General features: G+C 32.8%; 1 protein-coding gene across 5 annotated transcripts; it reads right to left on the minus strand.

The window, feature by feature from the left end:
* Positions 1–7,297: 7,297 nt before the first annotated feature.
* On the minus strand, positions 7,298–20,228 carry LOC130812764 (uncharacterized). Of its 5 annotated transcripts, XR_009042119.1 has the most exons (18): positions 19,783–20,226; positions 19,546–19,598; positions 18,411–18,448; positions 17,983–18,073; positions 16,755–16,860; positions 16,578–16,648; positions 14,704–14,773; positions 14,253–14,315; positions 13,022–13,093; positions 12,841–12,942; positions 12,141–12,215; positions 11,543–11,662; positions 11,263–11,379; positions 10,290–10,346; positions 9,370–9,437; positions 9,148–9,268; positions 8,536–8,696; positions 7,300–7,991 (listed from the first exon to the last, which is right to left on the minus strand). XR_009042119.1 is itself a non-coding variant. In XM_057678353.1 (16 exons), the coding sequence occupies exons 1-15, from the start codon at positions 19,906–19,908 to the stop codon at positions 9,378–9,380; spliced, it is 1,221 nt and encodes a 406-aa protein (XP_057534336.1). In that variant the 5' UTR covers positions 19,909–20,227; the 3' UTR covers positions 8,351–8,696; positions 9,370–9,377. The 5 variants fall into 5 exon arrangements, 2 of the variants coding, with proteins under 2 accessions (XP_057534336.1, XP_057534335.1); XR_009042120.1 differs by lacking the exon at positions 9,148–9,268 and having other exon boundaries at positions 7,298–7,991; positions 19,783–20,227; XR_009042118.1 differs by lacking the exon at positions 7,300–7,991 and having other exon boundaries at positions 8,351–8,696.
* Between the last annotated feature and the right edge of the window lie 4,881 nt (positions 20,229–25,109).

A 25,109-nucleotide genomic window follows, 5' to 3' on the forward strand; every position in this document is an offset into this window, starting at 1 on the left:
AAGTATGAAACAGTTTTAACTTTTTAGATGTTTAAGGGACAATATTACACTATTTTTATAATTAGTCTCCATAATTTAAGCTAACCTCTCATTTATGTTAATTATTCTAAAGCCTACCTTGACTTTAATTACAATTAATAAATTATGAACTGATTGATTTCCAAGCAATATGCTTAATTTTTATTTTAATTAACTTTCTCATCAAATGATTCCAAACTTGGAACTGTTATTTCTTCTATGTCCAATTTCATGTTACTTGTTCTATCCTTTATATTATCATATGGTATCATTATAATTGGTGATGTCTAAAATTTACTCGAAAAATCGAAATCAAGTACGACTCATTTTCATCTAAAATAATCCACGATATAAATCAAATCAGATTGTAAAATTATTACATACATACATACAAGAAACAAAATTAAATCGATTTCAAATATCATAACAGAAATTCGTTCGAATATTGAATATTAATAATAATATCAAAAATAAGTATAACTTTAATTTCTAAAAATAAACCTTTAAATTTTTCTAGAGTAGATATGGATATATTCACATGAAATATGAATCATTTCAAATAGAGAGTAAAAATTTTGCATATTGGAAAATTTTATATTATCATTATTTAAAAAAAAACTTAAATCCAAATCACAATAAATTTTACTCATTATTATTAATTAATTAATATTTGTTGATTTTATAATTAGGGACAAAACTATAGGTTAGCGCTTAAGTGTACACATCTCACAAAAATTTGTGACAAATTTAATTTGTGTGAAGTTTTATAAATAGTTGTTCAAAAAATCTAAATTTGTTTCTATATAAGTATTAAATACATTTCACAAACAGATTAATTTGAGCTTTTGTAATATAAAAACACATTAAACAATATTATCGAAATTTATTATAATAATTTCTTAAAAAATATTGATATTTCTTAATGATAATTAGTGGAAAGGTGCAAATGCTAAAAACAAAAGTCAAAACCAAAAAAATAAATACTAAGCCATACATGTAGAGAGTGCATGCACGATAGAAATGAACCAAAAACATGTATATTTCTTATAAAATATACTAATTAAAATATCAATAAAAACATTATGATAATTAATTTCCTATTTATTGGTCTACAATGTAAACTTTGCACATGATCATATAATCATCTGTATTAACAAGTTATTATTATTATTATTATTATTATTATTATTATTATTATTATTATTATTATTATCATTATTATTGATTATGCAAGGCAAGTTGTCGTAGATACTAGAGATGGTGCAGACTACAGAGCAAGTTGTATAATTACTCTGCCTTGTTCTACTTCATTTATCCTGTTTTATATTTTTATTATGTTCCGTCTTTAATGAATTTATTTTATTTAATTTTTAGATATAATTTCATCATTTTTACTTAATTTGTTCTATTTATATTTATATTTTATTCTTTCTTAATGAATTTATTTTATTTTTGGATGCAATTTTATTATTTTCACTTTTTGTATCATCTCTTTTATTTTTAAATACACTATTATTTCGACTACATAATACATCAGATTTTTTAGTCTTATGTTGAAAATAAATGAGACTTGTAGATGACTCAAGATTCAAGAAAAAAAATACATTTTTGTAAGCTTTTCGGAGAATAATGAATATAATTAATTTAAAATAAAAATACATAGAGTAATATTTCTGTTATGGATTTGTATAAGAATACATCAACATCAGCAGCTCACATGCAATTCCTACGTTAACTAGCAATGGCCTTTTCAACCGAATTTTTTTGGGCCCACAAGGAAAGTGGGCTCATGTGGACCCGCTGAAGATGCATGTAAGACTTGCTACTCCGTCCCTTTTGATGCTACTCTAGAGTATATATAGACTAGAGGTACTTTTAAGAAAATATAGATATTTGATCATAAATAAAATATCAATTTAATTATATCAATTAAATTAAAAAAATTAAAATGTATAAATAAGATTCAAAAATAATAAATTATTATTCATAAATAAAAATAGTATATAATTAATAAATTAGACAAATTTAAATAGTAAATAATGATAAATGATGACTCTAGAACTACAAATTTTCAATTTGCAGAAAGTTGCAAGATTTGGTTTTAAAATTTTGAAATTAAAAAACTTACTCTATATATACTACTTATAGTAATTTATTTGTTCATTTATGTTTATTCATCTTTTTATTACGAAGAGCAATAAATTATTTTTACTTAGATTTTTCAATATTTTGGACACACGACTTATGTTCATAAAGATGAGAAAATAAATCATTTGCCTAATGTGTAACTATTTTTTTATGCATTTATAATAGCATATTCAGTGTAATTTATTTAGATTCTTTTACAAGAAATTCATTCCTTTTACCTAATCTTAGTACTACCAATCTACCATTATCGTATTACTTCCTTAGTTATGAAATACTTGCTGCATAATAGTTTTCACACTATATATCGTTCAAGCTTATTTTATATGTTGCGGCTAATATATTAAAAAAAATATAGTCAAGTGGAATCTTGTTTAAATCGTCTAATCACATACTTTCATAATATTAACTTTTTATAATTTTTATATGTGTATAATTCAATACATAAATGATCAAAATTATACATTAGATTGCGTAAAAAGTCAAATGCAACAAATATAATGGAACGGAGAAGTATATTATTTTCAATATAGTAACTTTATAAATAGTACGTTGATGTTAGATTCCTATATACTTCCATCGGATTTTAATAGTCGCTACAGTTCCTGAATCAACTACTGTTTATCAACTGATCTTATTTGGTATATAATTCTCTATGTATAATATAAAATATAGTCAAGCGGAATCTTGTTTGATTCGTCTTAATGAATATTTTCATAAATATTAACTTTTAAAATTTTTTTATCATATGAAATTAAAAGACATTAAAAATTAAAATCATGCGTTGAATAGCGGAAAAAACTAGAGTGTAGCAACTATTAAAACCAGAGAAAGTAAATATTATGTATACTATTATCTCATGAAAGTAAATATTAAGTATACTTTTATCTCATGTTTTGACCATATTTTATGCCACTTCACCTTAAAACTTTTAGATCTGCCACTTCCAAGGCCGAATGAAGTAGATGGCTACTCAGCCCACGCCCACAACACCAGACTATGGTCAGTCCACTCGAACTCTGCCTTAGTAAAATCATTGTCCTCGGTGATAATTTTCAGCTCTCAAAAACTCAATTTTGCCATAACCATTAAAACAATAGCTTAAATTCTCTATCAGAGAACAATATCACTTCAGTGAAATCGCTGTCCGCTGTCCGCTGTCCTTGGCAGCAATTTCCAGCTTTCCTAAATATCCAACCTTTAGCCCTCTAAAACCACTGTCTTTGATAGAGATTTTTAGACGTTTATTTGAAATTTGCTTTTTTCAAATCTTAATTTGAGAACATTTTTTATAACAAAGACTTTATTTTTTTCCTCAAATTTTAGTCGTTTTAGGAGATTTCAACCCACCGATGTCAGCACTCTAACCTCAAATTGATATATGAACACGCAAACTACCTCACACCTAATTAATATTCAAATATTAATTATGAAAAAAATAAAATATTAAATATTCATTTAAAAAAATTAATATTCAAATATTAAAAAATAAAAAATAAATTCAATTACAGTCATAGTTATCAAAATGCCGATTCTGATATACAATTCTATGATTTTATGATTCAAAATTAGGCGATCCGGATGTTAGGTAGGATTTGAATGTGGTAGAATCGTGCGATCCTACTTAGCTTAAGAATTTAGGTGGTGGGATCATAACACGATTTTACGATCCTACGATCCAACGATCCTACATAGATAGTTTCAATCGTAAAACATATATTTGCAATAATTATATCAATACCTTTATAAAATTCATGTTTTTCTTAATTTGCAGTTTAAAATTAATATTAAAAGATTCTTTTATTCAAAACTTGATAAATGAAGTCAAATACGTTTTTCCTTACACCTTTAAACTTAGAACAAATATAATTGATAATCAGTAATTCAAAGCACATTTATGCATATTTGTAGGATCACACGATCCTACGATCTAATTCTACCAATTTCGATCCTACCCCTAAATGATCCTAAGTACAATCCCAATCCTAATAAGCTTGATTACACTATTATTTTTCTTTCAATTTGATTATTGTTGATGACTACAATGCACTGATGTAAAAATATTTTAGCTGATATCAAATATTTTCTAATAATGTTTTAATGATACATCATTTCTAAAAGAGAAAAAATCAAGTTTTTTACTAAAATAAGTGAGGTTATCAAAAATTTCATAAAAATAAATTAAATTTTATTTATAATTTCTAGACACCTTAATTATTGCATTTTAAAAGTTAAAGAATAATTAAGCTAATACAAATAAAAGTATAATCATTTATTATAATGGTACGTAAGATATTCAAATGAGGTTTAATGAGTCGAGGATCTCTATTACCGCAACTTTCTTTGAAACGGTCAAAATCCATCGTCTACCTACTCTAGACATTGATTATAATCTCTACGAATAGGATATAATAGGTAGTGAATATGAAAATGATGAGGAGTTGATTAAGATACAAAGTATTATACAATAATAATTAAAAGAAACTTTTTTTGAGAAAGTTAAACATAAACAGTTTAAAAAAAGATAAGTCAACGTGATTTTGTTTTAATTTATACTAATAATTATAAGGTCGAAATACTTTTTTTATCCCTGTGAGAAAGCATTATATGACTTAAAAAAAACTTATATATTTGAATCGTATGATGCTTTATTAGAGGGAAAACAGAAGTTACTTATTAGGATTTGTACTTAAGTTTATTGTTTCAACAATCTAGGCAACTGAATCCATTTCTAATATCATGAAATTCATACACCGCAGTACGTGCAACAATAAACTAACTATATAAACTAACACACAGAGAAACAGCAGCAGCCCTCCATCTTGGAAGTTGGAACACTGAAACTGAGTGAGTTGCATTGCATATGTGTAACACTAAGAAATCAGAACAGAACATGTGTAACAACGGGAAGCTTTGTATAACCATCAATTTTTGTCTTTCCCAAACACCACTAGATTAACTCCCATACTTCCTGGGTTACGTTAACGTTGTATTACTTCTTACAAATTTATACTCCTACAGTCCCTACTCTACTATTAATTTTATTTAACTTTATTTAACTTTAACTGTATCTGCATTTTCCCAATGTTGCTTACTTTGATTCTTGCAGTTACCAATTATGTTGAAGTTCCCAAGTCTTGGTATCATCATGCTTAAATAACATAACACTCCAACTATAAGCTTGAACATTTAGTTGAATTCCCCGAATATATACTCGATCGATCTCGTGATCGCCCGTTATGTTGGTTTATGATATTTAAGGTCGTTCCTGAAAGTAGCTTTGAGGTGCAATTGCTTAGGGCCTAGTTCTTAAAGGAGACCCAAATTGAGTTAATCCTTATTATTAATATTAAGTTTTTTAATTATATTTTTGTATCATATTGTTATTATATGATCTTAAATTCGTGTGATGGAAAAAAGAGGAACTATATGACCTTTTTTATTTTTCGCCTAAGGCTAAAAAATCATCAGAAATAACATTAATAATATTATATTAATAAATTAACTCAACAAAAAATTTAAAATTTTAGTTAAAATTTTAAAATATGTTATATACTAGATTAATGTGCGCATTTCTCCGCTTTAGTTTACAATAATATTTTAACCTTTCTTTCAGCCAATTGAGTTTAATAAAAAAAAAAAATGGTGTGTGCGTACCCACAGGGTTTCTGCATGATTAGATAGGCTAAAACAAGTGGTGGTTAAAATTATGAGCCAATGAATAGTTGAGTGACAGTTAAAAAAAAGGAACCGACTTTGATGACGTTAATTTGTAATTCATCAACCATTATTCAACTTAAATATTGTTGCAGTGCAGTGCAGTGCTGATATATAAAAATAGGAGTATGTTTATATTCGTCACACTTATATAAAATTCAATTGCATTTCAGATCACTACTTATAATAGGTCCACCTATTTTTTAAATTCTAATGGTGTTGTTTCCAATTAATTTAACATAAATTAGATATTAAATTCAAATTGAATTATGTATGTTTTTATTTTGCACGGAATAAAACGGGGTTTTTTTCACCTCCGCCTCTGACTAGGACTTGGATTTCATATCCTTCAATGTTATTCGAACATGAATTCTCGGACCTCCAACAAAGTCAGATTATGAAATATTTTAAAAAATATTTGTTTACAGCATGTAAATTTACAACTTAGACTTGTCAATCTTTTACATTTTATTGACCCAATATCATTAAGGTGCTTTCACCTATGGTTGAATTTAGGGTACACTTCATCATCATCATCATCCTACCCAGTATATCCCGCTCATAGAAAAACTAAGGCCAGAGTCTGAGGAGGGAAAGACGGCAGCAACTCATACCCATAAAGGATTGAGTATATATATATATATATGTAGGAAGAAGTTCAAGTGAAAACCATCCTTATATGAGAACCGTGAGAACCATAAAAAGTTGTTACTTTTTATATAAAAAGGTGTTACTTTTTTCAGAAAAATGTGTTACTTTGAATTTGTATTTTTTTTCTGGCAATTACTGTTTTTTGGTAAAAAGTATCAGATTTTTTTAAAAACAAAAGTAACACAGTTTTTATGCAAAAGTAGCACGTTTTCTGTAAAAAGGTAACACATTTTTTGGTTCTCACAGTTCGCATAGAACCGTGGTTTGCACCTGAACGCGACCCTATATATATATATATATATATATATATATATATATATATATATATATATATATATATATATATATATATATATATATATATATATATATATATATATATATATATATATATATATGTGTGTGTGTTTATTTAGTTGTATATTTCAAACATTTGTATATATTTAGTTGTATATATATGTTTATTTACTTTATCATAGCCTCCAAGCTTTGATTTACAAATGTTTGGAGTTTTGGCGATGAATCATCTCGCCTGAAACATACATTGGCTTGTAATTACTTATTCTAATGTCTCTAATGCAAATACAACAAATAACAACTCAATAATTAGGAACAAAAAAAAAGTGAATTAGCTGTTCGCAGTTAGTAACTATGAACAACTATTTGACTTGTTTTGATCTGTTCGCAGTTAGTAACTACGAACAGGCCCAAACCTCAAGTTTGAGAAAAGTTGAAAGTTATCTTATTTGGTTCAGTTTTTTGATAGTTTGTCTTATTGTTTTCAAATTTTCTCTATGTTCTGACAAGGGATGTTCAATGGGCCGAATAAGGACTGGGTCGAATTTAAATAAATATGGGCCAGATTGGATATAAGTCCTTCAAACTTAATACGGGATTTAATTGATTCGGGCTTTGAAAGCCCAGCCCAACTCAACCAATTTTTATAACTAAAAAATATTTTAATCCCCATTTATCAATTTATAAAATTAAATACAAATTCTTGTATGAGAAGGTCTCACTGGGAGACGTGCTCAATATTTGGGTTAAAAAGCCCAATAATAGAAACTTTAGTATAATGAGTCTTTTGTATGGACTCGTCTCACGATGAGACGGTCTCATATAAGAGAGGGTGGCAATTAAATTATCATTATAATAATTAAATTGATAAAATGTAAATAACCTCTATAATAATTATAATAATTACATTATCCACCAATTATGCTATTTGCAAAGACTTGTTTCCGACCCTTTATTAAACCCTTTATAGCCCGTTTCATTTTAATTATAATAGAGCCCATTTTCAACCCGACCGTTACAATTCTTCTAAAAACGGGCCATATAAGAGCTCAAAATGGAGGCCTGACCCGTTGAACACCCCTAATTCCGACTATGGTGAAGTGGCAACTGAATTTGGGCCTTTTGATTTTTGTCCCTCATTTAAATCCCAAGTTCTAGTGCGCCTAAAAATAGCAAAAAGGACAATGATGGAGCATGGTTAATGAAGAGCCATTGCATGGAAATCACCATTTTCACATATCCTCGCAGATTCACAATTTGTCTCTTAACACACACAAATCTTTTTATTTGATGCCATAACTTCATGAAATGAATCTATTCATGTCTCTCAAATCCTAATGACATTATAATTCGGGACGTTCCCTGCCCCCCAAAAAAACCGATGAAGTCGAGTACCTAATGAGAAGCCATTTTTAATCTTCAACTATACCAACATCAAATTCCCCTATAAAAAGTTTTTTTTTTTACCCCCTGCCATATTTCTTCATTTGCCAATTTGGCACGAGGCAAAGGCGATGAATGATTTACGGGCAAGAAGCATTCGGTGTCTAATATTATTGAGAGCTCATTATCAACAAAAGTCGGCACTAGCATACAAAAGGATTGATAATCAAGACTTGAGCTATAGCGAGTCGCTTCCTATACATGAGCCATCCAATAGAAGAAGGCGCAACTCACATTCAGAAAAGATACCGAGAGGATATTTACCTGTATACGTAGGGCCAGATGAGAAGAGGTTCATCATCCCGATGGCTTATCTGTCTATGCCGGATTTTGGGGACTTGATGGAAACAGTAGCTGAAGAATTTGGATTTGAGCAACAGGGTGCGTTGATGATCCCCTGTGACGAGGATGATTTTCAAGAGATCCTGTACAAGTGCTTAGCAAATCACAAAGCCACATCCAAAAGCGGAAATATAAAAGATGTGAGGTTAGATTATACGGCCCATAATCCAGACTATTTTATACATCATTCATACCCAGTATACCCCGCTCATAGAAGCTATGATTGGAGTTTTTTGCGACTAGAGAGAGTATATCACGCTCATAGAAACTATGATCAGGGTATTGCCCTCGGCTCGAGACTAACCTATTTTACCATTCTGTATATAGATGAAAATTTGGATACTACATAAAATTCAAATTTGCAGGAGCACTATTTGACGAACTTTTACTTATCTTAACCAGATATCAGGTTTGATTTACAATGCTCAACAGCAAAGGGGGGGGCTCGAATGCTGATTGAGGCCAATATTATGGGGGTAAATGTGAAAGTCATTGCATGATGAAGAATATATGTAATTGATCGATATGTCATACTGTAAGAGCTAAGGAATGACATAATCAGCTACTTTAATCCTCCATCGATTCTTTTGATTTGTATAGGACATAGGAGCATCATTCATTTCATTTTCTTCTCGGTATACAATCTAACATTAATCTGAAACAAAGAATTATAGATTCAAAAAGATAGCCCAAGATGACCACAAATTGGAAGTATGTTCATCGACCAAAGAGAATTTGTGTAGATCATATACTTACATCTAGTATTAGTTTCTTGAGTAACGATCCACAAATGCCTTCGCCTTTTCAGGAGCAAAGAAACGTGCCTGCACATGACACACATTTAGGTACTATTAAAACAGTTAATCACTTGGTCATACACCCATTGCATTAACATATAGGTTGATCGGTCGTAAGGAGCTCCGAAAATTTTGCAGATAAAATTTAGTCATACACCCATTACAACAGTTCTTTACTAGTTTAGTCACAAATTTTTGAGATCATTTCCCCTTTTTAGTACCATTAAGGGAAGTAGGGGTTCTTAATAGTCTTCTGATGACTACACATGTACGGATTTTCATGATGGATCGAAAAAAATGTCCTACTCCTAGCAATTCCACACCTGTTGAAAAAAGTGTTCTCCTTGAAGCATGAAGCTTGGGAGCTCACTAGAATTTAGATACTACTCTGTCTAATTCTCTGTGAATTCCATATTAATAAATGTAAGGAAAAATTGTCGAAAATAATCCGACATTTCACTCATCCGCTGCGAATAATCCCACCTTCGGATTATTATCTAATAATACAACTTTTGCTATGTATTTACTCCAGTATAACCAGTGATCTGAAACACCAAACCACAACAACCCCACCCCTTGAACCACCACAGCCCCACCCCTCTCCTCCCACACCGGGTATGTTGGGAGCAAATACATATAAAGATGGGCAACTACAAAGAGAGAAGATATTGTCTAAAAAAGTAGTTTGTAATTCATTTCAATAATGCATGATAAGATCATTACAAAAAGATGCATAGCTTACATGCAAGTACCTCTATCATGAACATGAGGCACCAATAAAGAAACAAAAAAATCACTTAAGTTGTACCGAAACTATCTACATGGTAGCATTTAACACCTAGGATGAAAGAACCTAACAAGAGAGCTTGAATAACTTACTTGTATAAACATCCGTTCTGCATCTCCAGCATTGCCATTTTCTTTCAACAATATCCCCTGCAGTGACAGCATAGTGAAAATGTTTGATTACTACCCAAAACAATAAAGAGTAAAAAGGTGTAAAGTTTTGTAGATTTTGAGGAACTATAGCATGAAAGCTTTTGGTATTTCAAAATATGACCAATGTTAATAAACTACACATGTAGTAACACTAGAAGTATAATGCAAAAAACATTTTCCAAATCACGGCATAGTAAAGATCATTGACTTACAGCAACCGCAATATAAGCCGACACATTGTCGTACCCCAGAATAGGGTTTTGATTTTTGAATTATATTGGTCTCAAAATAATAATATGAAAACAAGTCATAAACCAGTTCAAATAATACTTGACAGACTGGCCACTACCTCTGTCCTTGTTTTAATAGCTCTACTTTCTTTCGCTTACTTTATTAGGAAAGGAGTTTTTCTTTTCTGGTGGGGTTAGGAAACTAAAGTTGGGCATAGATGGAGAGCAATTAAGTACAATAATATAGTAAAGCGCAAAAAGAGAGGAAAAGATTCCATATACTAGTAGATTAATTGATCCATGGGAGGAAGTCTTGTAAGTATTTGAATACTATGATCTTGCAGCGGCAGAGACAAAAAAGTAAAATGAAATGTTCATATTGCCAATGCGAAATATTAGTTTGAAAGTATATTCAAGTAAAGTTGAAGATGAAGTATATTCAAGTACTATTTCATGGCTTTCACAGAGAATGACAAAGACTGGAGATACACGTCAGCTTGAATCTTTTACTTGTTCATTGGCCTCTCAGCCGACGATAACTATGACTAAATTTCTTAATCTATAAAATTAATAACTCATGAGAGGAGCAAAAACAGCACTCATAAATTTGAAGATGAACTATAATCAAGGAAAGTCATTTATAGATGTCAAGTGAACATGTATGAAAGATATGAGAGTGTCACCTTAGCTAAGTAACCCCGAAAGTCACTTGGGTGGCTAGAAATCAATTGATCATAAACAGATACGGCATCGCTGATGTGACCCCAATCCGAATAGGCTTTTCCAAGCAGCAATTCAACCTGAACAATAGGTCGCTATAATAAATTATTTGGATTCAATTTTATAAGCAGTTCTAGATCTAGAACCAAGTTATCATGCCTAAGAATGTACAAACATAGGATTATTCTAAGTCTGGAAATATGTAACTTCACTGTCCACGAGGAATTAAGTATTCAGACTAACTTGAATTGGATCCACATCTTGCTTGTCATTTTCCTCTCTGCTGCTTTCGGTCCCGCTAGTACTCTCACTTAACTTGCTGTTACTAAGGCGATTACGGCCATCCAGAAGGACCTGAACAGCCTATATCCAAAAAATAGAAATAAAAGCAAGACATCATATAGGTATATAGACAAGAGCAAGCATGTAAACAAAGTTCTCGTCTTAAGAGATCAAAATCAAAATCAAAATGTCAAGATGACATAAAACATAATAAAGCTAGCAAAAACAGCGATACATTGAAGGATCAGCAGGTAGATAAAAACACGTAAGACAGTAATCAATAAATTATAAAGATTTGATCCAAGAATTCATGTGAATTTGTTCAATACTTTATGCAGTCGACTAGATGGAATTAGAGCAGCTTATGCATTTTAGCAGAAAGAATAAAATACTTGTCGACCTAACATTTACTTGATTTAATTCATATCATTTTATATTATCTTTTAATATGCTTAGGCAACTGGAAACACCAGAAAGCAAACATACTGTATATCTATGTGATGTACAAAACAGAAAGTAAGAAAGAACAACTCATCCATGCTTAAACCAAACAACACACCTCGTCTGGCTTGTTGGCAGCTAGTAAGGCATTTGTAAGTCCACGCAAAACTTCAATATCTATGGCTTTGGTCACCTTCAAAGAAACAAAAGATAGTTACACACAAGAAAATTCATGAACAATGAGGTGGCAAAACATGATTTAACGCAAGAAATTTATAATGATGTTCTGCAGCAGTATTTGTTATACTTTTTCCTTTCAAACATCCACTATAGAAAGCTTTCTCATTTTTACCTCTGAATTTTGATGGATTTGATGTCTTGAAAAGTGACTGAACATAAAGGAACCTTACCCTCACCCCCAAAAATTTAAACTAATCAATCAAAACATATTTTTCAAGGATGAAGGAAAATACTCCATGCCACTTCGCCGGTTCGTCCCAAAAGAAATTTGAGCCTTGGAAGTTCGAAGAGAAAATAAGAAATTAAATACATTTCACGAAAAGGGTAAATAGAATGGTATACAAGAAAAAATGTAGACGGTATTGAGAAGGATCGCAAATGGAGGGAAAAAAGATGATTATAGAGGTTCACTTTGAACGAAAAGTGATATTTCTTTCGTGATATCCAAAAAGTGAAGAGGTAAAGTAGTTATGTTTTATTTTAGTTCCAGATATAAGGAATATCTAAATATTTGTCCAGATTGCAGCTACTGTAGGAAAAAAAAAACAAAAAGAAAAAAAAAAATTAACTATGCGTACCTTCGCTGAGTTTCTGTATGCCGCAGCACTTCCTTCATAATCTTTCAGTTCGTACTTTACTTCCCCCAGCAGGCGATAGACATCTGGATCACTTGGCTTCTCCTGAGGAATCACATAACAGATTTCAAATTATCTAAATGATTTGAATTGTTTTTATAAATACTTCATGTTGATGATAAACCTTTGTTAAGTCTTCAAGATAAGAAGCAGCCCGGGCATATTCTCCAAGTTCTGCTAATGTTACTGCAGCTCCCTGCATGATGACACGATGGATTACAACAGCGATTGCTAGAAGTTAATTTAGGCTACAACGATATTCCATTAACCCAATTCCATTTGGGTTCTTACTTGGGGTCCTACTTAGGCAAGGTTTTGGACACAACCTTAACCCTGTAGTAATAGAGGTTTTTTCCGATTAACACTTGAAAAGAAAACAAAGTTCATTTAGGCTGAACGATAAAAGTCAAGAAACTAAGTTTTCTGAAGATAAGTAGTTTCATCTGGATGTAAAAATCCAAATAGTTTTTTATAAAATAACTATGAGGCGTTTGCCTTAAGCAATCACCTCGTAAAACCTAATTAAGGTGTTGAACCCTTGAACTGACCAAGGCGCTAACATTAAGCGCGCCTAAGCGGGCTTTCAAAATTAAAATGTGAATTGTGAAGCATTTTCAAGACAGAGGAAGTCTTAATTCCAGAAAAAAAAAAGATAAATGGAAGAGATGAGAAAAGCTTTCAGTAAATTGAGAGACGCATGAGATAAATATGTCTAGTAAGATAAGCGGCGTAACCATAGAAGAAGAACATTCTTCCAGGTATTCTTCAGATGTCTCCTCTCTGAAAGTACCAAAAAATGTTCTCCTTTCAGAACGAGGTGAACAAGTTACACCATTTTCTGAACATCACAAAATTTAAGTTGAGCAATATAGTTCCAAAGCCAATGGACTATAATCATCATTACCTTGTTAACAGTTACAGGATATAGAAACACCGAACCAAGTCAATCAATTCTTTTCCAAAATGCAAAGATTCAATAACATTTTATTATCTCGATGCCATTAATCTGCTTCTGCCTAGGTAAAGGTTGGGGGGCAGATGTATGCAACCGTTACCTTGAAATAACAAAAAGGTTGCTTCCAATTGACCATGTTAGAAACATCATCTGAAACTCACATAAAAGAATGCACAAGATTTAACAATCCATTGAAATTGATCGCGTCAAAAATCCTTGACCTAAATCTACTTATTTGGTGTCACATCATTATGCCATGCGAAGATTAAATTTCAAATTATAATGCCATTAAGATTTAGGATACTAGATATATTATTGGTTCAGCTTGTTCAAATAGAAATCAAGCAGATATAAGCAACTTAAAAAAGGTAATTGGAAAATTACGGAAAAAATTACTCACTTCCAGAGCAATTGGATCTTTAGGTGTGGAGCTCAGAGTTGTCTCATATTGCTGAAGCTTACTCTGTTGAATACAAAAACAAACCCTTGACAAGAGTCAAAGAAAATTAACAAATCCCACCATACCAAAAACATATAAAGAAGAATTTGGTTAAACAATCATGAAATTATATTTTTTTTTTTTTTTGATAATCAACAGAAGGATGCAGTGACGAAATAAAAAAACCACAGGTTGCACGCACTTAAGAAAGCCCATAAATTTCATCCCTGAATAACACATCATATCCCAACCAAGACTCCATGCTCCTCCTAGAAATATAACAGATTGGTTCGACATTGTGTGGTATACAAACTTTCATACTTTCATACTAAATATTCAATTCATTGCCTTACAACTTTTTTCACAAACTCAAACCAGGCGTAACATGCTTTAGTCAACATCAGCGGTTTACCTGTAGAACAGCTATCTCTTCTTTGGACCTTTTTTGGTTGACTGTTCCATTGTCTTCAGAGGAATTTATGCTGCAACAACAAGGACGCGTCAAAAAAATCTCCTACGAGAAGCAAAAATAAGTTCCCTCATTTTGACAGGGAGAGCTTTGATGAACCGTAAAAGAAGCAAATCCCTTATAAGAAGCAAATCCCACTAACCAAGCATGAAAAGTCAAAGAAAATAAGACCTCATGTCTCCAAGTCACTCAACATAAATGGCAACGAGTACAAGAAATAGAGGGAATATTGAAAATTGAACGACAAGCAATCAAAGAAATAATCCACCAATTCTGATGGGCGCATGGAAAGAGAGTAAACATGATGTATTTCATGAGTCTTTATTGGTGTGACCAATTTTGCACGTAAAAAGGGTCGTGACTCGTAATGCATTTCTAATAACTAATACGAGTGAGTGGAACGAAGATCTACGAGACCATGCACAGCAAGGGTGGTCATACAAGCAAGCTCATGCGTGAAGAAGTCATGCACAAGGCTACTTGGTCTAAGATAAGACAGACTATGGCCTACACATTTTTAGTTGCTGCATCATAAGCGCTGGAGTCGGTAAGCAGCAGGAAAGCCAGACTCTGTGTCAAGTTGTTAGATATTTAGAGTGTTATGATGTGTCATTCATTAGATGATACACGAAGTTGTGTTGCTTCAAAAGGTTGTGTTTTCAACAGGTTTTGTTGATTCATGGCATTGCTTCAACTCTATAAATAGAGATTGAATCATTCATTTGAAGTTGCCCCCTACATACACATTTTCTGATTTTCTCTCTACAACTTATGTTTTAAGTTTCTTGTAAATTGTTAAATCATATTTCCAGAATATAATATACTTGATCACTTTTCTTTCATAATACTATAATATATGTGCTTATATTATATGTGTAAACCACTGTATCTCATTAGCGTATTTACTACATTATTGCCCAAGCACTATATGGGTGAATTAACGATAATAGGAAAGTAAGATATTGTGCCTTGGTTTAAGTATCATGATTCCGAAAACTTTTGTATACCAATTCTTCAAGTGTTATATTATATTGTAATAGTTTATTATTCGTACTAATAAGTTGTAAGTTTATTTGTTGTGAGTTTGTTGTAAACTTGTAATTCACTTTCTAGAATTTGCATTCTTTCAAGTATATTTCCTATAAAACACAAGTCATCCCCCACGTGGCCACGTTTTACCCAATAGCTGGAGGAGTTCATGTTAAATTAGAACTTCAACGTTATCACAATAATAATTGCATGGTATACTACCGTTTCAGGAGTTCTTTAAAGTAATATTTGTATCATAGCTTCATGTACTTTGAGTTAGACTAGGTAGGAGTAGGACATTAAATAGAGCTTACGTTTATACTAAGAGTGTTATTGAAGGTAGAAATATGATTCGCTTAAATTGTTGGGTCATTAGATCATCGAGTTGAAATTTTTGAGTCGTTTACTTTGGGAGCATGAAAATGATGTTAAAACCACTACCAGCTCCAAAATCACTTCTTTGACTGTATAGGAAATAGAATGAGTACATGTGCGCACACACAAGGCCCACAGTCCAGAATAGTATAAGCAATACTGGTAAGGATATAGGATGCATCATTTAATGATCAGCATATAGGCCTACTCCTGTTCAGTGAAAGATGTTATAGCCTACAAGTACATAATGATACGTAACAGAGAGATCACCAATTAGAAGCATCTAGAGTCGAGACTCAAGACTCAAGAGAAAGCTATAATCTGTACTCAGAAGATATTACTACGCCAAGTCTCCTTAAGACATAAAGAAGATGCAGTCTATCTAAAAGGAATACATGAAGATGCTAGAGTACCTTTCAGATGGTAGAAAGTCCCCCAAAGCAAAAACAAGGCCAAAGACCACAACAGCAATTCCAACTCCGATCTACCATATTTTCAAACTTCATTCAGAAAAAGTATTGTGAATGACAATAAGTTGATAACTCCACCAATGCACTAACAAATTCATAAGACAGCTTTCCAACTCAAACCTTTGTCCCAAGACCAATTGGGTTCTGCTCTGGCTCACTTGGTGCGTCATAGTCGATTGCCCCAAACTCTTTCTCTACCTCTGCTTTTTTCTTTTCAAGAGCTGACCTGATGGAAATCATTAGAACAAAGATTTCAATATGAAAAAAATAAGCGAAGAAAAAGGGAAATGAAAAACAGGAAATAAAAGAAGCATTTAACAGTTTAACTAGAGTTATTATTTGATTCATTAATGTCAAAGTGAAACAACATTTCATTGGCCCAATGCCATTAAGTGGCTCGCACCTAGGGTAGGTTTGGGGGTCTGATGTATGCAAATTTACCCTTGTTAATGATAACACTAAGAAAGAGTTTATTTCCGATTGATCATTGGTAGCAAACATCATGTGCTGCTTTACATAAATAAGAAGTGCACATGATGTAATGAGCCATTTTTGTAATTTACTGTGATAGACTAGATTAGTCATTGTTCTAGACATTAGTTGATAGGCAAAACAATGTCAAAATGGTAATAACTGTGAGTACAGTGTGATTAAAGAGAGAATGTAAGTGTATGTATTTATGTGATTCAAGATTAAATAGATTGATAGCAACACAAACAATCAAGATGCTTGCAGTCTCCTAAGACATGAGTATAAAAGCCACTAAATGTCAATACAAAAATCATGAAATGTTTCGCTGCTCCCTTTTTTTATTTATATTAGTTTCCCCTTCTCTAACTAACTAATACTAAAATGCCCAACATACCCCTTTAACTAATATATCACGTTTACATTGACACACATACTACTAGACAAATCTGTTACCTAGTTCAGTAATCCCCCAGCAAACTGCGGATTGAAACTGGAAAGTTTGAGCTAATCTTGAGTGAACTACAAATTCATACAGTGAGCTATGTAACGATCAGGTAACACTATTTTGCACCAGATAGAACAATAATGACCCAACGTTAAAAGTGCATATGGCACTAATATACTCCCCAAAGAACACTATTTAAGAACCATTAATATTATGATTCCCTATTAGAAAAACTACACATTTTTCTGATAAATCAATGATTACTAACTCGAACAAAACTTGTCCAAACAGTAAAGCTCCTAAAAAGGTTGTATATGTGAAGACTGAAGTCATAATCTAAACCATTCAATATGATTTTTGAAACTAAAAGTCAAAATGCTTCCAACAACAACCATAAGAGTAAATAAAATGTGAGATGCTAAGAGATTGGACCTTTTGATAGCTTGAAGCTTCTCGTCGAACTGAGGATCAGAAGAAATTTGGTTATACTTTTTGTCAGGCCTTGTACTCAAGCCAGGTGCTTCTACAAAAGTTGTAGCCCACGGCTTAAAAAAGACAAAGAAGAAAAAACTAACACGGAGAAAGTTCAAATAAAATACTCAAATTATATTTGATAAGTACAACTGTCACCATAGGGCAATCAAACAAATAAAGGAATTAATCAGAGATATATTTTTAAGACTAGCACAAAGAAGACAATGTATGGGTCAAATAATGACTAGAACAAACATATTGCATCTCTAAAAAAATAACACTTTCTTCTTTCAGAAAAAAAAAAATCACACTTTCTGATTTTGGAATGCAATATGGTACTTCTAGCATATACACCCTACAAGTAAAGGGAAACAAAACGCACTTACGACTAGGAGTAGAGCTAGATTTTACACTTGCTGGCTTGCTGCATCAAATAACATGAAAAGGATCAGAAAAGATACAAATAAGGCCTTTCATAGAGTTTGATACAAAATTTGACTGAAAATATCTATTTGTAGATGTCATGGGGATTGGTTAAGGTAACAGTATGACAAAAGATGAAAATAACATCAATGAAACCATCCTTGATCATATAAACCTAAGTATTCTAACTCTGTTTATACAGACCTAATTATACTTACCCTTATAATTATGTCCAACCTTTGAAAGCTACAAATACAAGACGCTGGAAAAAGATTTATAGGGATCTCAAGTAACATAGAAATCCATTCATTAGAGGGGTTCAAAGTCCAAACTCTAAACTCGGATCAACACCTATACCCAATTCTCGACATCACGATCCAAGAAATTAACAACGAAATTATACAAGATAAAATGTAAAGCTTCTAAAATCTCAAAAACTCATATTAAACATAGTGTCAAAACAAGATCATATCAAATTGGTCGAGCCTAAAGATTTTCAAATTCGTGAGCTAATACTACAAACGAGATTGGTTTAAGAGGTATTATATTATCAGGGTCTTGGTCGGTATCTAGCAGTATAACAAATGCGTCACCCCATTACTACATCACCATGGTTGCTATTGCGATCGTAACCAAAACCTCATCTTTATAGTAAAATGTGACTTTCCTAATCTTACGACACATCAACAAATAGGAAAATTGAGTAGCGGAGTAGTCGAAAACCCATACTTACGGTATCTCAACAAAAAAGATGTTAGACTAAGACTAGGACACTATCACCCTTTGAATCACCAAAAACAAGAGTTTCCACCGGGAGAAAAAGCAACCCTAGAATTTTCACCTCTATTGAATTCCCGACAATACTCTTACTCTACCATCCATCAAAAAACACCAAATATATACCAGTTTAGTTTATTCCTTTCACTACACTAGCTTCTCTAAGAGATCACTAATTTGCACATAAATTCAATAGGAATTTTAAATTCCCATGAAATTCACCATAAGTAACTTCATGCTATTGTTATCACTTATCAGTGCTATAAGAAAGTTCACCATAAGTAACAAGAAGACCAACAAAAAATAAAGAAAAAGAATTACCTTTGCTGTGAAATTCCGCCCTTTTGTTGCTTTGAAGTACTCAATTTTTTTGCCTGAAAAGGATGAACATTCAACTCAGCCAAGAAAAACAAATTTGTTAAACAAGGAAAATATTACAACCATGATAACAATCCATAAATTCAATCCAAGTAATTTAATGTTGAATAACTTCCTAAATACCAAAAAAATTATAAATTTACTGAGCAATAAACAATACTAATGAAACAATTTTCATACACTATTATTATCTTGTGATCCAAACCCACGAGGAGTATCAGAACATTGAACTCTAAATGAAGAAAAATTGCAGCCTTTGAGGATGAAAATGCGCGAATAATTCAAAGGAGTTGCTGCAATCCACATTATTATTATTGTAAATTCTGGAACTCCTTTGAATTTGGATATTTCTGAATTCTGGGTATTAAATAGTGTAAATTCAATGTTAGAAAGAAATTCACAGAAAAGAGAAGCTCATAAGGAAGGAATGAATGGCGAAACAAGAATCAGAATGAAGATTTTGCTCAATTATAATGCCATTAAAGTGCACTTAAAGCTTTCTTTTCCCACTTCAGAGTTCAGAGTGTAAAGGAAGAGAAGTCGGAAAATGGAGAGGATAAAGAAGAAAGCTGCTTGCACAATTGCAGGGAATTTGATACCACAAGCGCCGTGTTCCGCGTACCGGTTAAATACATCTTTAATGAATTTTATGGAGTAGAATTATACTATACACAAAAATTAGATATTGAACGACCACATTGGAGGTGACAAATGACAATACATAGCCTTATAGGCTATAGCTTATGTAGATGTAGATGTAGATGTAGATTGTAGGGTGTCTAACTTATATACTTCAGCTAGGCATGGCCACGGTCTGGGTTGGGCGGGTTCTGTTCCGGTTCTATCTGGTTTCGATTCCACCCGGTTCCGGTTCCGGTTCCATTTGGAACCTGTCGCGAACGGTTCTGGTTCCGGTTTCGGTTCCGGGCTATTCCAAACGGTTTCAAACGGTTCCTTGGCGGTTCATGAGACGGTTTCGGCGGTTCCAACTCGCGGGACGGGCGGGTCAGACTATCGGTTCCATTTTTATTTTTCCTTTAAATATTTATATAATATAAAAATACTATAATATTGCGAACGTACCTTTAATGATTACTTGATTATTAGCGAAATTCATTGCTTGTCAAGTTGTCATCGTTATTAAAATATTTACTAAAAAGAATGAAAAAAATAGATTAATAAGAAATGAATCAACGATAATGTCGATAAAGATGATTAATAAAAAAAGAGGGAGAAAATGAACTTGAACCTAGTATCCAAAGGAATACTAAGCTGCCTACGTATTCCGAAGGAATCAAAGCCCACGTAGTTCTTTGTCATACCTTTTATTTGTAGTTGTTGAATGTTGATTTATCGTTGTCCGATTGATCCTATTCGTCTTCGTCATCATCATCTGGTTGGTTAGATGCTTCCGCTGACTCTCCTCCTGACGATGATGCAGATGTAACCATCATCATCCATGGATCATCATCATCGCATTGATCATCATCATTCCTTAGTCCTTGTGTTCGAATCTCCGCTTGATCCCAATCTTTCTTGCAAACACATATTTGAATACTATGTGGAGCAAGACGTGATCTCTTTTCGTCCAAAACTCTTCTACCTGCACTAAAAGCAGACTCCGACGCAATCGTAGAAGCAGGAATTGCAAGGATATCCTTTGCGATTCTCGATAATATGGGGAATTTTATTGATTTTTCTTTCCACCACTCTAAAATACTATAGCTACCTTGGTCAATTTCAAAGTGATGTTTAAGATAACTATCTAATTCTAAATATGCAGTGGAGGGTGAAGAAGAAGATGATCCTACAAAACTATCATCTTGGCTCATTATATTAGCTATTACGGAATTATAATAAGAGGGACGTGCCGAGACGCTAGCACGCCTAGACGTATCGTGTTTTGGATTATATACACTAGCATAGTAATCATAAAGTTCTGCTAAAAGTTTTTTACAAGTTCCAACATAATTATATACATCACTAGGCTGGCGATCTATAATTGGTAGTAAAATCCAATTACTTTAATAAGGACTTCTATTTTAAAACATGTGTCTAAAATGGTTGCAATTCCATAAATATAAGGAAAATCGGTAAAATATGTCTTCCACTTATCCATCATATATGCAAGAATCGGCTTTAAATATGGGTTAGTATCATCATGCGTATGTTTAAGAAGATGATAAAAAATAGTAATACACTCACTTATTACTAAGTGGACGTTTGGTTCGTAAACATATGAAAAAATCTTAGTTGCGTGGTCATACACTTCTAATATTTTATGTACACCTATAGCTAGTTCCTATGTGTCATCAGTTATATAGCTATCTGTACACTCAGTATAAAGTTGTGTTATAACTGGACGATAAGCAATCGTTTTTCTTAATAAATCGTAGATTGAGCCCCAACGTGTAGGAGTATCTAATGCCTAATACACTTGTAAAATACGACCACACATGTGAAACAGCTCTACCACTAGGAGGTGGCATTGCCGGAAAAGGTTGTCTTACTGGTTCATCTTCATCTAAATTTAAATATAAAGACATACTCAAATACCACGATATATAAATAAATAATAATTTAAAATTTAATCAATTTGAAGAATAAAATTATAAAACTAACCGATAGTTTGGAAATTGACTTGTTTACCACGAGCTTGTCTTTGTTGTTGTTGTTGCAGTTGTTCTTCATGTGATCTTGTTGATGACTGTCGAGATATATGTATCCCAGTAGGGGTCGTTGGTTCCTCTTCTTGTTCTTCTTCATCAATTTGTATTTCTCTTTCCACTTCTTCAGCATAATTATGTAATTCTTGGTCGTACCCTTCTGGATAATTTGGTTCATAATTATAATTACTAATCGAAGGTGTTGTTTGACACCGACGGAGTTGAAGTGGCCTTTCTTTTGGAGCTAGAACCTCCCAATGATTTTGTCACTTTAATAACTTTTTTAGAGGCTTTTTTCAAAAAAGAAGACATGATTGATAATATTGAAATAATAATATTAGAATTAAGAAATAAATAAATAATCAATAGACTAATTATGTAATTAACTAAATTAAGAAATAATTAAAAGACTAATTATATAACTAAGAGAATAATTGTGTAATTAAGTAATTAAGTAGAGAGAGTAAGTAGAGAGAGTAGGAGAAGAGATGAGTTGTAAATGAAAATGATTGAAAGTGATGGGTATTTATAGAAAATTTGCAACGGCTAGTATAACGGCAAGTTTCACGGTCCGGTTCCATAGAACCGTTGGGCCGGTTCACCCGGACCGGTCCTGGTTCCGGTTCCATGGAACCGTTGGGCCGGTTCACCCGGACCGGTCCCGGTTCCGATTCCATGGAACCGTTGGACCGATTCACCTGGAATGGTTCCAGTTCCAACCCGCGGTTCTTAGGTCCGGTTCATGCAGTTTTTTTCCGGCGGTTTCACGGTTCCGGCAACTTTTTTCCGGCGGTTTCACGGTTCGGGCCGGTTCGGAACCTGTCGCGAACGGTTCCGGTTCCAAGCGGTTCAGGACCGGTTTGGTTCCGGGTAACCCGCTCCGTGGCCATCCCTGTGACTTCAGCATCTGCTCCACACTAGTATATTTCCTCTCTTCCAATTTACTTAAAAGAATATTTGTTTTTTTATGCAATTTAGTATACTAATTTAATCTTTAATATCTCTAATTATGTATAACAAAAAATTATAAAAATTTAATATTAATAATCTTTGCAATGAGACAAATCAAACAAGATCTCACTTGACTATAATTTAACTTATAGATTAAATACTAATCACAAATTAAGAGTGATGAATGAATCGTGCCATTTTTACCGATGTTGCAAGTAATATGAAATGAAGGAAGTATTATGCATAATTTATGGGGTAGAATTAAATGTATAATTGTAGGGTGTCTAACAGAATAGTCGCTACATTTCTATCATTTAACACTATCATCTTTTAAGTTTATTTTATATATTGCGACTAATATGTAAGAAAAAATATAGTCAAGTGGGATCTTGTTTAAATCGTCTAATCGCCTACTTTCATAATATTAATTTTTTATAATTTAGACGTGTATAATTCAATATATAAATGATCAAAATAACGCTTTGAATTGCGTAAAAAGTCAAATGTAGCAAGTATAATGAAACGAGGAAGTATATATAAGATGAACTATTTAACTCGTGTATAAGGCATGTTTTGATCAAATCGTCTCATACTACAATTTATGACGTTTAAATTAGAGCCAATTATACTCTTTGTTGTGTGAATCATGCACCTAGACGTTTTAGTAGAGCTTCCACATCTAGATCAAGTTTTGATCGAGACTGAACATTCTTTGCCTACTAAACATTATGTTCCTTCAATTCAATTCAGTCTCCTCCTCTTAATCATAATCCTAAAAGATGGGATATGGTGAGTGGTGGTCTAGTGACTGCTCAGACTCAGGGGATTCAACTATAGGAGACCGATAAAAAGGTGGTTCTCGTTGTGCAACATCGGAAGTAAAGATCGAAAATAATTACGGAAAGCAATAAAGATTCAAATCAACAATAAAGAAATCACACCGAGAAATGAACGTGGTTTACTATCGATGTCATAGTTACATCCACCGGCACCGAGAATAAACTTTTCACTATAAACTGGAAGATTACAAGATGAACGAGAAACCACAATAATCGCTCTCCAAGTTTTTTCTCTCTTAGTTTTTCTCACTTTGTGTTGCATGCATTGCATCATTGCATCCCTAATTCTAAGACAATGGAGCCTTTATATAGTATACCTCATAAAACAAAGAAATTAGGTTAACTATTACAAAGAAACCAACCCAAAAACTAAGTAACCGTCAAAAAGAACGTGGAAAAAACCGCTTCACGCATTACCCCCATGAAGTCCGCGCCCTGCGTAGATCTCTGCACCCCGCGCATCTAGCCTTTTTGACCCACACTTGATTCATCTTAGACCCGATCTGAGACTCGGTTTGAGTCACAAAATCCTAACAATCTCCACCTTGACGAGAACCCGTAATCAACCACTACCTCATCAAACCACAGTGAAATAAAACCATTCTCAAGCCAAAACCGGTGCAAAGCTCAAACATAAGCCATGCATCCCGACAAGTCCCCAACTAAGACCCATCCTGATAAGTCTTCAACTAGACCCATCACATACTCATTTCCATGTATAACCACTCATAATGCTCAACAAGCATCACAAGTCACTCATAATGCTCCACCTGCATCACGAGTCCACGAGGCAAGCTCCACCTTGAGGTTATGCACACCATCTGTGAGCTCCCTCAATACCGCCCCTAAGGGCCTAAGCTAATGAATCTAACATAGTAAAGAATCTACTAGGATTGTCAAAACATCCTACCTTTTTTACCTCTATCTTCATGTACGTGCATTCCGAATGAAATTCAACTACAGCGTGCTTCTCCCGAACATCAAGTACCTGATCACTAGACACACAATCATAGCACACAAAAGCCAACCAAGGTTGATCACAAAGAACCAT

Source organism: Amaranthus tricolor, chromosome 5, assembly GCF_026212465.1.
Source record: "Amaranthus tricolor cultivar Red isolate AtriRed21 chromosome 5, ASM2621246v1, whole genome shotgun sequence".
Taxonomy (NCBI): Eukaryota; Viridiplantae; Streptophyta; class Magnoliopsida; order Caryophyllales; family Amaranthaceae; genus Amaranthus; species Amaranthus tricolor.